Below are 14,261 nucleotides of genomic sequence, written 5' to 3'. Positions count from 1 at the left end.
GGGTGGAACTAGATGATCTTTAAGGTCCCTTCCAGCCCAAACCATTCCGTTTCTATGATTTTCTGCACACATAGGAACTAATTTGTAGAAATACTGATCAGTAGTATGAGCTACTGAGTCAGCAACAGTTGCATATACTCCTGTTCTTAAAAGTAACTGATGACTACTTTGTTGGTTTGTTTGATTAGACAGTTGTGACTTCCTCATACTTGCAAGCTTCACGCTGGAAGTTTTTAAGCACTGTTTTCTTACAGCTTTGTTCTAGGTCTAAGTTGGCATAGTACAGATGACAAAAAAGAAACAAAATACACATCAAATGTTACCCAGAAATCACCCCCAAACTACTTAGAGGAAATTAACAAGCAGAAATGGTCTGTCATCAGCAACCCTTGCAGGTTACAGTCAATAGCACCGCACCACTTTCCTAATTCTTAAGCCTCTAACAGTATTTCTATTTAAACTAAAAATCCAAGACCAAACTCACTCTAACAACTGGGAAAAATCTGCATAAAGAATTCAAGCACAGAGCTTCAGAAAGGAAATAGTTTAGCAGTCAATCGAGAGGAAGCACCTGCAGGACTGGCTGCTTCACAATGGGTGTCTCAGAGTCAGTACACCACTCTTTTGAGAAGTTATTTGTATATTTGAGAAGTTATTTGTATATTAACCATTTTTTCTCTCCAGTTCAGCCTGGATCCATCTAAGGCATAGCTGCCTTTTACGTATGTCCTCCTCTCTGCAAACTGCCTGATGAAGCTAAGATCATTCTTTCTATTAATTCAGATCATCCATCGTTTTCATGTCATGGGGCAAATAATTTTACACGTTTTCTGAGATTAAAAAATAAATAAAAATTTAAAAAATAAATAAATCATCCTCTCATCCAAGAGCTGCCTACTGCCAAGGCATTTAACTAGAGTGGCTTCCTTGGAATCACAGAACATTAGAGGTTGGAAGGGACCTCCAGAGATCACCAAGTCCAACCCCCCTGCCAGAGCAGGATCACCTAGGGTAGTCTGCACAGGAACGTATTTCTGAATGCTCTGGGCAGCCTGTTCCAGTGCTCTGTCACCCTCACTGTAAAGAAGTTTCTCCTCACGTTGAGGTGAAACTGTGTTCAAGTTTGCATCCATTGTTCCTTGGCTTATTACTGTGCACCACTGAAAAGAGATTAGCCCCCTCCACTTGATACCCACCCCTCAGGTATTTATAGACATTGATCACATCCCCTCTCAGTCTTCTCTTCTCAAGACTAAACAGCCCTCTTAGTCTCTCTCCATAGGGGATGCTCAAGTCCCTAACCATCCTCATGGCTCTCCGTTGGACTCTCTCCAGCAGGTCCCTGTCTCTCTTGAACTGGGGAGCACACAGGTGTTGCATAGGAGGCGATAAGAACACCAAATGCAGTAGGTGTGAAAGAAGACCTAATCTGCTAATCTGCTGGTGCTAATTACAGAGACTGGACTGCTGAAGTGTGATGTGGACTTAATTGCTGTGCAGCCTTGTTTCATCTTTTGCTACCAACCTACACGTCACACCAACAACTGAGCTGTTGAAACAATTTCCTCCACGATGATTCAAGATGAGATAAGCAAGCCTTGTGCACTCCAAAAGCCCATTAGCTTTTCAGAACTTTGAGGCAAGCCTTTAGCTACAACTAGCTTACAAATAGGTATTAATTCTTTTGTAAAATGGCACAATCAGAAGGATATTCAATAGAACAAAGTAACATCTGAACAGTTTTAGTATGAAGATTGCTTGATACCCTGACCAAATTAGGAACAAATGGTTCTGGTTCAGAACCATTACTGGATTTCCATTTCCGTTAGTATAATGAGAGCTCCAATTACCAATCCTCATGTTATCATTCCAAAAGGTATTATCTATTTATGTCAAACACTGAAGTCAAACTGCTCCTTACAGGACCTGCCAGATAGCTGAGAAACAGGGAAAAATGGGAAAGTCAAAGTCACTTCATCAACTACTTCACCACATGCCAGCTGCCAAATCCCTACTTCTCCTTTACCTTTCTCCCAGCATTTCAAACATACTTTTCAATCTTTAAGAAACCTTAACTGCAAGAATTCACCACAATAGTTACATCTTTAGTTTTCTCTATATGTTCTCTTAGTCATCAACAATTTAACCTGTTTTCTTTCCAGTCTGCTAGATACTTCTCTACACTCTTGTACAAAGCTTAAGTTTAAAAAATAGCAATGGGATCAGTGCACTAAACTACAAAATCAAATAGCCTAAAAGAAAAAAGAACCAATGAGGCTGACCAAAAGGAGAGATCATAAATTATGTATAATGGATAAACAAATGCCACAGCTCGAGACCACTACATGCCAGCTTAGGGTGAACAGAATCACAGAATGGTAGGGATCGGAAGGGACTTCTGGAGACCTTCAAATGCAGTCCTCCTGCTAACACAGGATCACCTAGGGCAGGTCACACAGGAACATGTCCAGGTGGGTTTTCAAAGTCTCCAGAGAAGACGACTACACAACTTCTCTGATCAGCCTTCTCCATGGCTCCAGCGCCCTCACAGCAAAGTTTTTGGTGGTGGAAATTCCTGCATTCTAGTTTGTGTCCACTGCCCTTTGTCCTATCACTGGGCATCACTAACAAGAGACTGGCCCCTCCTTGACACCCACGCTTCATGTATTTGTAAACATCAATTAGATCCCCTCTCAGCCTTCTCCTCTCCAGCCTCAACATCCCCAGGGCTCTCAGCTTTTCCTCATAGGACAGATGGTTCCAGTCCCCTAATCATCCTCATGGCCCTCCCTTGGACTCACTCCAATAGTTCCCTGTCCCTTTTGAACTGGTGAGCCCAGACCAGACACAGTACTTTCAGAGGAGACTTCACTAGAGCAGAGCAACAACTACATGAAACAGAAGCAACAATGCCTACCTTTTGGCTTTGCATTTTTCAAAATTAAACTGATGAGTTCTGGAACATCAAAGTAGGCAGCATAATGCAAGGCATTCATGTTCGTCCAGCGGCTGCGTAAGCTGATATCTGCACCCAACTCAATCAGCTGTGTCGCAAATTTGACAGCAGTTTCTACATCACCTGCAAGGCAAGTTTCGTACCGTGGGCATTAGAGATGTATTTGACCCCTCAAGATATGCAAATGCTTACATTTAACACATAATTAAAACCTTAAGGCTCACAGCTGAACTATGACTGTGCATTTCTTTTTAGGATTAGGATGCAGAAATCTTCACCTTTCATCATAAAGAGCCGAGAACTCTACTGCAGTACGTAACACTTCCAGTTTCTCTCTCATGTAAATAATATTTCAACCATCAAAACCAGGGATTTTAGTATCTGACAGAAAAAAAAAATTAAAATATGCTCCACAGTGCTGAAGTTTATGTTGAAAGACCTGCCACCAACCTGAAATCTAACCTATGCCAGATCTCACTCAGAAATTTAGTTCAAATTCAGAGGAGACCTGGGTTCAGGCCAATAAAAAGAAGTGCCACAAAACAGAAAAGCAAATGGGGGTGTTCAAAAAGTTAAATATGATGATAGTAATGCAAACAAAATGAAAATGACTGTTTTCTTCTGATATGATCAAGGTTAAAGGAAAAAAAAAAAAAAAAAAAAAAGAGGAACGAATGGGCAGTTACCTAAGTGTTCTAGTTTCACTGTCCATAGGTCAGTTGCCAGTCTGTTCCTCAGCCTGCAACAGCCTTTGCTACATTCAATACATGTTTAAACTGGTACTATTGTTTGCAATACCTGTACCACTAACTTAACTTGATCCCAACAGCCACAGCCCTAACTGCACTGCAGTTCTGTATCTTCCTTTCTGATGACCACTAGAAGAGCCATAAGCAAGCACTAAAAAAATAAAAATTAAAATAAATCCACACCAAGGAAAAATTCTATAATAGTTGGCAGGATTAGCCTTTGTGAATTAATCAGGGATTAAAATCTATAAGGTTTCATTACTCACCAATTCCATGAGCCCCTGATTTGCAAGTGTAATGCAAGAGAGTCATATCAGTCAGTCCATCTCTGTCGTTCACATTGCAACCCCTTTTAATGATCTGAGAGACAAGGGGAAAACAAACACAGTTTAACTCTGGCATATCTTTGACATCTGTATTATTTTTTAAGTTGTTTCAGGTACATTGACTCCTGGATTCATTTCAGTGGCTAATCACAGAATGTTTTAGGTTGGAAGGGACCTTTAAAGAGCATCTAGTCCAAACCCTGTGCAGCCAGCAGGGACATCTTCAGCTGTATCAGGCTGCTCAGAGCCCCAACCAACCTGACCTGGAATGGTTCTAGGGAGGAGGAATCTATCTCTGGGCAACTTGGGCCAGTGTTTAACCATCCTCAGTGTAAAAAAACTCCTTCCTTCTATCTAGTTTGAACCTCCCTTTTTTTGTTTAAACCTATTACCCCTTGTCCTGTCGCTAAAGACACTGCTAAAAAATCTGTCCCCAGATTTCTTATTGGTCTCCTTAAGTAGTGAAAAGACACCAGAAGGTCTCTCTGGAACCTTCTCTTCTCCAGGCTGAACAACCCCAGCTCTCTCAGCCTGTCCTCACAGCAGAAAGAAATAACAAAGAAGCCTGCCAAAGCAGACTGCAACTGCAGAAATGAGCAACATGCACAAATGTAATCAGGATTATTACAGCAGTACCATCAACCTTCACTGTTTACAGATTTTAAAGCTTCTTTATATCATAACTTATCAGCATGTGAAGTGTATGTTAGAAGTAAACTGCTCAGCTGAACATCAGGAAAATGACATCATTTATAAAGTCTCTCCCCTTGTTCTTTGGATCTCTCAACAATCCTTCCCCATCCTCCCACAAAAAACGCTCCCAGTTACACTACAGTAGGAAGAATCTTTACTGTATTTCCCCACCTGTCTTACAAAAGCCTGGAATCCAGAAGAAGAGAAAACAAGAAAGTAAAATGGAATTCCTGGAAACAAGGCAACTTCTGGAAGCTTATTTCAGGTTGCAAAGGGATTGCAGACCCTAATTCATTTTGCACCTCACTTGAGGTCGGGCCTCACTTTAACTTCATAAATTGGAGCTCATGATCACTGCCAAAAAGGGAACATACCAAGGTGAAAGGTGCCTAAACAACTGCTTTGAGAAGAAATTTTCACTATCTATCCAAATGTACTGAACTTTTATCTATCAGCCTTCTCTTTCCAAATGAAAGCTGGCATGTGAAATACAAAGCACTGCTTGAGCACATCCCCTATGAAGAGAGACTAAGAGACTAAAAGGGCTGTTTAGTCTTCAGAAGACTGAGAGGGGATCTGATCAATGTCTATAAATGTCTGAGGGGTGGGTATCAAGTGGAAGGGGCCAATCTCTTTTCGGTGGTGCACAGTGATAAGACAAGGAACAATGAATACAAACCTGAACATAGAAGGTTCACCTCAACATGAGGAGAAACTTCTTTACAGTGAGGGTGACAGAGCACTGGAACAGGCTGCCCAGAGAGGTTGTGGAGTCTCCTTCTCTGGAGACTTTCAAAACCCACCTGGGTGCATTCCTGTGTGGACTACCCTAGGTGATCCTGCTTTGGCAGGGGGGTTGGATTTGATGATCTCTGGAGGTCCCTTCCAGCCTCTAAGGTACTGTGATACTGTAACTACTTGTTAAAAGGCAGAAACTGCATTGTGAATTTATGATTAGCTCTGCTTCTGAATGAAGTGTCTGTAGTTGTTGTCAACATAGTACTTCTTTAACACCGAAAGCAGAGAAAGGATCTTCAGTTACACCTTACCTCATTCCCAATAACATCAATATTCTGCTGGACCTGTGGAACCCACTGCCTTAAGATTGCAAACAATTCAGAAACTGATGTTTTTGGGTTGAAAAGTATTTCTTGGCATGCTGCATCATTGGGGTCAAAGAAAGAAAACTCTGTTAAAAGTAAAAAACAAAGGAATCATTAGGTACAGTTCTAAGTTTTAGCATGCACCTTGTTTTTCAAACTCAGAGGCAAAGAACAGCAGAGAGTCACTTCACTGAAACCACAATGGATAATCAGAATGTTGCAATTCATATCCAAAATATTCTTCACCATCTGGTCTATTTTGCCTTTAATACTAAGGTCTTGCTTATGCTTCCGAAACAACTTTGGACCAGCAACCAAAACAAATAGCACTGCAAGACTGTTTTTGAAGTTTAGGCAAGGACTAACAGAGATGTGCAGTAATTATGCTAATAAGGGTTTACTCTTGCTTCAAGCTAGCCAAAGACTGCTGATTCTAAGCTGTTCCCAAGCACAGCCAAGCCTCTTGATCTCTCAGTGATTAAATGTGTACATGATTTCTCCATATGGTACAAAACATGGCATTTCTTTCTTCTCTCATCACAATTTACATAAAACATACCAAAATACACATGCACAAAGCAGGAAGCCATTACATGGCCTCCATTCTCCTCAGATATTTCATGAATGTATCAGTCCCCACTAGTGGCAGCTGCGGGTAACAAACATCTTTAAAACTTCAGCCATCAAACCAAGGTCAGGGGGAAAAAGAAAATATATATATACACATATATTTAAGAATTTAAGACTCACATTGCCTCAGCCAACACAAAGCACAGGTCTTAAAACCACTCTAGCATTAAAGTATGATAATTCCTGTTCCTTACAGGTGTATCTATGTGCATGTCTATACACAAACTGTATTTTAAGTCTGGGGTTTTTTTCCAGCTCTGGAAAATTATCTGAAAATCTGGATAGCAATGGCTATTAGGAGAGAAAAGAACCTACTGTCATCAGCAAATGATTGAATCATGGAAAACACTGAGCTTTTACCCTGGCTGCAGCTATCAGGGAGTTGCCTCTTAGAAAGGTTTCAAACAAATGTACTATGTCAGCTTGAATCAATCACGGCTAAAAGGCTCTCAGAACAGACACACAGGTTAAGTAAAAGAAAGCACCAGCAATCTGGGTGTGTGACATGGTATGAACCACCTCTGGATGAATCATCAGAACCTTCCCTCAAAAGGAACACACCACGCTTCTAGATTGGATCAACAGGTAAAAGCAGATATGAAGCTCACTTCCTCACAACGCATGGCCTCGCTTAACAAAAAAGGAGGACAACTTCACTGACAGCATCAATTTTTAGTTACATCTAGCATATTAAAAAAAAAAAACCAAACAAACAAACAACTAATCCCTTATCTCATCCCAAAACAAGAACGACATGGACCTGCTGGAGAGGGTCCAGAGGAGGGCCATAAGGATGAACAGAGGGCTGGAGCACCTCTGCTATGTGGACAGGCTGAGGGAATTGGGTCTGTTCAGCCTGGAGAAGGCTCTGAGGTGACCTTACAGTGGCCTTCCAGTACTTAAAGGGGGTGTACAGGAAAGCCGGGGAGGGACTTCTTAAAAAGGCCCATGGTGATAGGACAAGGGGCAACAGTTTTAAACTAAAGCAGATTTAGATTAGATATTAGGAAGAAGTTCTTCAGTAGGAGGGTGGTGGGACACTGGAACAGGTTGCCCAAGGAGGCTGTGGACGTCTCATCCCTGGAGATATTTAAGACAAGGCTGGATGAGGCTTTGAGCACCATGGTCTAGTGGGAGGTGTCCCTGCAGGGTAGTTGGAACTAGATGACCTTTAAGGACCCTTCCAACAGAGGCCATTCTATCTCCCAGCACAACACAAAGTAGTCATCAGTAGCAGTAGTGACGCACCATGAACTGATAAAAATCAACTGATTTATCTACTAACATTTCACTGCCACATAAATTGATCTATTGCTGAAAGCTATGAAGTGAACAGACAGCTAGTCAACAGGATGATCTTACACAACACACTTGATACTCTACCAGGAAGACTGCTAGCTGCAATCCTGAACCAAATTATATACCAGAAATTGACCCTAACAGTTACAATCATGTGCTAGCGTAAGAGCCCAAGAGCATAGTAACATCTAGTAACAACCAGTTATAGTGTTTGCAAATCAACATTACAGAACATCTGTTAAACCAGAAAATTCCATTAAAGGATGACAATGGCATCTAGATACTTAAAAACATTGCTTTCTCCACCTGTGTCTTTCCCATGCACTGATACACTGCTCAGCTGTAGAAAGGAAAAATAAACGCACTTAAATGTAATGACCAAGAATCTTTGTCTGTTGTGGTTCAACCTTCTTTCCCCAGACAGATGACAAAATGATTTTTTTTAATTCCATTGAGTAGGCATAGACCAACCAGGACAGAGAGCAGTGTTTTTAAAAGGTATCACAACACTACAACATTTAAGGAAACACAAACAAGAAATAACAAAGCACAGGGGAATAAACCATGATGTCATTTTGAGTAGAGTAAGACAGACAAGCTATCAGAACAGGGCTAAACCATGCAAAGATACTTTATGTTCATCTACTAAAATACATCAGATGGAACCATTACATTTCCAGTTTGTGCTAACTCATCAAATGGGTCTCAAGAATACTAAGTCACAGAATCATTAGGGATGGAAAAGACCTTTAAGATCTGTCTATAAAAGACAGAACATTGGCTGTATTTAATTTTCCTGAACAGAGTCAATTGTTACATGGAAAAAACAAAGGTGGAGGCAGTCATTTTTAAGGTATAGAGATGCTATTAACATCATCTGCAATATTCAAAGGCATTATAATTGTAGCTATCTATGAAGATCCTTACCTACAGTGACACTTAAAAAATATTATGTATCCTGTTTAAAATATTGTAACTTACACACATGAAGACAATTCACCAAAACATTGCAAGCTGATCACTGATACTTGCTATAATTTTCTAATGCTCATTTCACAGTCCCTACCACCACAATCATGTACATTTCCAATAGAAATTTTACTCATAGTCTATTTTTACAGACTGAAAGCATGAGAAGTGTAATTCTAGAGGTTTTAAATGCGATGTAGATGTTTAACTACATTAAATTACTGTAATTCTAGATCTTAACACAATATCCAGTTCCACATGGAGAAAAGCCTACAAAAATCTGACCACACACAGAAGAAACAAGAAGCAGAAAAAGATACTCTAGTTTAAAACGTATGCAGTAAGAAAACCAGAAAAAGTCTTTCATTTCCTTTCAAAAGTAACAGAGAATCCAGTTAACATGCAGGAGATGATATTTTTCCTAAAAAATTATTATTCACATTTATTTTCTACTGATCACAAATTAATTTTCTGCTAATTTACATACCACAATCTAAAGGCATTGGTGCTGCAGCAACAGCAAAGGTAACAGATGTTTCAGAGCTTGGGAATAAGAACCGTTCTCTTTCTAAGAGGGAAACTCCTTCTAAGGAAGGTTCTGGGAGATCCTCTATGGTCATCTTCTAGAAAGCCACTTTAGGAGGAACAAAATGAATAAATAACCTCATTAGAAATATTTTGGATTAGTTCTACTATCATCAGATATAATGTGCAGTGAGACTACAGTCCTTCCTTTGCACAAACAATTACTATCAGTGCATCCTTACAAATTAATGAAGTTATTTAGTAAAAGGTAGTAGAGCATGGTGTCGAGGACAGCCAACTTCTAGTTTTGACTTCATCACTAAACTTACATGTTACTAACAAAAAACATCAGTTTCATAGAATCAAGAGAATGGTTGGGGTTGTAAGGGACCTTACAGGCCATCTAGTTCCAAGTCCCCCCAGCAGGAGCAGGGACACCTTCCACTAGACCAGGCTGTTCAAGACCTCATCCAACCTGGCTTTGAACACCTCCACAGAGGGAGCACCCACAACCTCCCTGGGCAACCTGTTCCAGTGTCTCCCTACCCTCACTGGAAAGAATTTCTTCCTAATTTCTCCCCAGTTTTCCACTTGAGCAGTATCAAAAAATCGTACTTCTGTAATTAGCAACCACTCAGAAATACTGAATGGATTAGTGTGGTTTACAGCTTTATGAAAATGCAGAGCACCAAGTACCTGTCCTCATAACTCTGCATGTATATTCCCTTCCTTCACTGTGAGCCAGAATGTGCTACCAGCTACCACCTTCTCCTCTGTTAAAATTCTCAGCTCTTTACTCTTCCCACACAAAGCTGCAGACAATTCATGATGGAGTGATTCACTCCTGGACTCCTGATTCCCCATCAGCTTCTTTCCCAGCTTCTCCCCTCTGTTTTAAAATAGGTTGCTTACCACAGTGTCGTAACCTCCACCTGGTGTTGTTTCCAGTCAACGTTTCAGGCCTTAGAGCAAGCTAGGAGAGAAAAGAAAGATTAAACAGCTGCACAGAGCTATGGTGACATCTTATAACAACCATACCAAGCTAGCTCCAGATGCAACTCATATGCTGAGATCCAAGCAGAGCTGGATACCATTTCTAAGACATCTACTTGGGCACACTCAGTAACAAGGTACAAAACCCACCCTTCTTAATAGGAACAGGCATTGTTGCGCTATTGGGGACTACATCTCACAGCTGAAAAACTCAAATTCTGCATCTTGAATTTTCATGGTTAAATACACAGGGTAAAAGCAGAACTTCTACTAACCAGCCTGATTTTTCACCCTGGAGACCACCATACAGTGCTCTTTACTCAAGAATTTGTTTAGCCACTTTGCTTGACAGAAAGAATTTCTGGAACTTCAACACAAAGAATTGCAGAACCATAGAATGGCAGGGGTTGGTAAGGGACTTCTGGAGATTGATTTCACCCCCCCTGCCAAACCAGGATCACCTAGGGCAGGTCACACAGGAATGCATCCAGGTGGGTTTTGAAAGTCTCCAGAGGAGAAGCCACCATCTCTCTGGGCAGCCTGCTGCAGGGCTCCAGCACCTTCACCGTAACGAAGTTTCTCCTCATGTTGAGGTGGAACATCCTGTGTTCCAGGTCACACCTGTCATCCTTTGCCCTATCACTGGGCACCTCCAGAAAGAGCCTAGTACCTTCATCTTGACACCCACCCCTCAGATATTTGTAGGCATTCATAAGATTCTCCTTCACCCTTCTCAAGACTCAACAGCCCCAGGTCTCTGAGTCTTTCTTCATAAGAAAGAGATTCAAGCCCCTGCATCATCTTCACAGCTCTCCTTTGGACTCTCCAGTAGATCCCAGTCTCTCTTGAACTGGGGAGCCCCAAACTGGATACAGTATTCCAAGTGTGGTCTCAATCAGCCAGAGCAGAAGGGGAGGAGAACCTCCCTAGACTTGCTGGACACACTTTTCTTGATGTTTTTACAACATTTAATCTATACATGAGAAAACAGGAAAAATAAAAGAATAGTCTCCTGTTGAGACTTCTTTTGGGGGTTGTATCTCACACAAAGCAAGCTGTGTGAATAGATTTATTCTAATGATTCCCCAAATAAATTTGTCACCCTCTTTGGGAACCTGACAATCTACATTCTAATATAAAAGGCATTTCAGCAGTACATTACAGATGCTAATCTTTAACCAAATAAATGAAAACCTCTTCCTCTTGCACACCACGCAAAGTTCGCCCTGTCCTCAACTTGCAAAAGAGGTCCACGTGAAAAGTTCTCATTTTACTCCAACTAGTTTATTTCCTCAGTCATATACAGCTGCACAAAGGTATGTGCCAGCACAAAGGGAAGATCAAGGAGGCCACTGGGAAGAGCAGGACTATTTTTTCCCACAGCATTATTAACTTGCATTGGCTTAAGCATTCCTAAGAGTCAACAAGGTCAAAAATATCACTAATTATTTCAATTATTGCCTTCAACCAGTAAGGAAAATTTAGAATTTACATTTTGAACAGCTTTACAGTCATCATCAACATGATAGCAATGATTTTCCTAGTCATGAGGGACTAAGAAGTCTCTTAAGCTGCAAGTCACTCATTAAATCTCTGTGGGGCATCAGTGAAATAGATCTGCTGACATCTGGTATTTGTTCAAAGGTTATGCCAAAACAAAATAAAGGTAGCACATCAAGACATCCACCCAAAATGCACAGAGGAACAAGCCATATGCATGAGTATAGAAGAGCTGACAGCTGATGTTCTTACAATGTAAAAAGACAGGAAAGGAATTACAAGCTTTTTGCACAGTACTGCCAGTACAACACTGAGAAAACAGTAAACCTGACCAAGCAGATGGAAACTAAGAAGAGGTGAGAGCTGTAAAGTACAATGATAGAAGTTGCTGGAACTAGAAATCGACACAGACATTTGAAAATTATTACAAAACAAAACAAAAAAAAAAGACTGTTCAGTGTACAAAGAAAAACAGACTGGACAGAAGAGAATCTGTGCATCTGCAAGTATCCAGAGCATCTTCTACACTGAAGGGCCAGAGAGAAGAATACAATTTGTCACCTGAGTGAAGAGAATTCAGCACACCAACTACGAGAGCAAACCAGGCACCGTAACAACCCCTGTTGCTGGGTAGGTGACACAAAGTCCCAACTACTACAGTGCATGCACTGACCCAACTCCATAAAGAATGGCCTCACATGTTTACAGCCGTGCCAACACTTCCTGACCTAAGCATGCACACCCTAATACCATGGGATTTCAGTCTGGACCTGGAAATATATTACCATGTCATTACACAGTACTGAACCATGTCATGGCAAGGCAAGAACATGTTCTGCACCCCTAACTACCTCCAGAGTCTTCTAGCTCCTGTAGAGGAACTTCACAACCAGCTAATGTCACACATGCAAACGTGGAAAAGAAAAAGGAAAGCAGAAGACTGGAAACTCTTGCCAAAGAAAGGAAAAAGACAGACGCTATCTTCACAGTGACTTATGAGTGAAAACACAACATCCTAAGGTACAAATAATAAAGACATGCAGGTGAGAAGTCCTGGTGAAATGGCACACAAGGTCTTCCAGAAGAGCAATGATTTCCCTACATTAGTAAGAAGAGTTCAGACAGCAAAAATTAGTTAAAAGAAAGTCTGATCTAGTTGGAGGTGTCTCTGCTCACTGCAGGGGGAGTTGATCAAGATGACCTTCGAGGGTCCTTCCAACCTAATGCAATCCGTGAATCTGCGAAAGTCAATGAAAAAAGGAATTTTCTTGTTCACAGCGTTGCCAAGCTACTGCTAAATACAGCAGAGCACAGCAGAGTATCATACTTACTATTTGCCAGCCATACGTTCTTCCAAGTGAACAAAATCTGAAAAAGAAAAATAGAAATACCATTGAGAAAAAAGAAAACTTGAAGGAGTCATCAGATGCAGTCATGTCAACAAGATTGAAGAGCAGCTACAGCTTCTGAGAGCCAAGCATTACAGAGAAGTGCACAGTACCTCTTCACAGGATTAAAAAAAGTTGTATATAAACCAGGATCCAACATTTTCATGTAATCCAGATATTGTAAGTTAGCAATTTGTGCTAAAGCACAAAGTTTTCCTGCGAGTGCTATAACAAACTTGCAAATGCTAAGGCATTTCAAGTGATGAAATATAATTTTCCTAGGGCTTTGATAGAGCTTATCACAAATGTGATGCTATTTTTGACTCTATCCATGTATAATGGACTACTTACTGTGTACTTGTATGTGCTCATGAAAAAAAAAAAAAAAAAACAAAATCAAGTTCAGAGAACAAGACTCCTGCACGCTATCTGCTTGGCCCATTAAATTTACAGCATGAGTGGCAGACACGTTACAGGTATAGAATCACACAGCTGTTTTGATTGGAAAAGACCTCTACAATCCTCAGGTTCAACCATCAACCACCATAGTAATTAAACCATGTCCCAAAGTGCCATGTCTACATGTTTTCTGAACATCTCGAGGGACAGTGACTCCATCACCTGGACAGCCTGTTCCAATGCCTCATTACTCCTTCCACACAGAAATTTTTCTTAATATCCAATCTAAACCTGCTCTGGTGCAATTTGAGACCACTTCCTCTTGTTCCATCATCTGATACTAGGGAGAAGAGACCAGCTCCTGGATCACTCCAACCTCTTTTCAGGGAGCTGTAGAGAAAATGAGGTCTCCCCTCAGCCTCTTCTTCTCCAGACTAAACAACCCCAGTTTCCTCAGCTGCTTCTCACCAGACCTGTTCTCCCAACCCTTCACCAGCCTCGCTGCCCTTCTCTGGACTCACTTCAGCACCTCAATATTCTTTTTGTAGTGAGGGGCCCAAAACTGAACCCAGTCTTCGAGATGCGGCCTCATCGTAGCCCAGTACAGTACACAGGTATGGAAGTACACTCCAGATCGCTATCTCCAACAGGTGTGGGGCCCCCTTGAAACACGGCACCGCGCTTTCTGCGGCAGCAAGTTTAAGAAAGTTCCGGTTTCAAGGCTATCCAGG

The 14,261-nt window shown here is 41.1% G+C and overlaps 1 protein-coding gene across 1 annotated transcript in view; it reads right to left on the bottom strand.

Moving 5' to 3' along the window:
* CLIP4 (CAP-Gly domain containing linker protein family member 4) overlaps positions 1 to 10,193 on the bottom strand; it is a 34,768-nt gene extending 24,575 nt beyond the window's left edge. The window contains exons 1-5 of the mRNA XM_054394982.1: positions 10,163 to 10,193; positions 9,213 to 9,359; positions 5,774 to 5,913; positions 3,972 to 4,065; positions 2,918 to 3,079 (exon numbers count right to left, since the gene is read on the bottom strand). Coding sequence (XP_054250957.1) covers positions 2,918 to 3,079; positions 3,972 to 4,065; positions 5,774 to 5,913; positions 9,213 to 9,345 — 529 coding nt within the window. The 5' untranslated portion in view covers positions 9,346 to 9,359; positions 10,163 to 10,193. The remainder of the gene's footprint in view (positions 1 to 2,917; positions 3,080 to 3,971; positions 4,066 to 5,773; positions 5,914 to 9,212; positions 9,360 to 10,162) is intronic.
* Positions 10,194 to 14,261: the final 4,068 nt, after the last annotated feature.

This window comes from Indicator indicator, chromosome 2 (assembly GCF_027791375.1).
Source record: "Indicator indicator isolate 239-I01 chromosome 2, UM_Iind_1.1, whole genome shotgun sequence".
Lineage (NCBI taxonomy): Eukaryota > Metazoa > Chordata > Aves > Piciformes > Indicatoridae > Indicator > Indicator indicator.
Note: the sequence above shows the minus strand (reverse complement) of the source record. Positions and strands in the feature narration are given on the sequence as shown.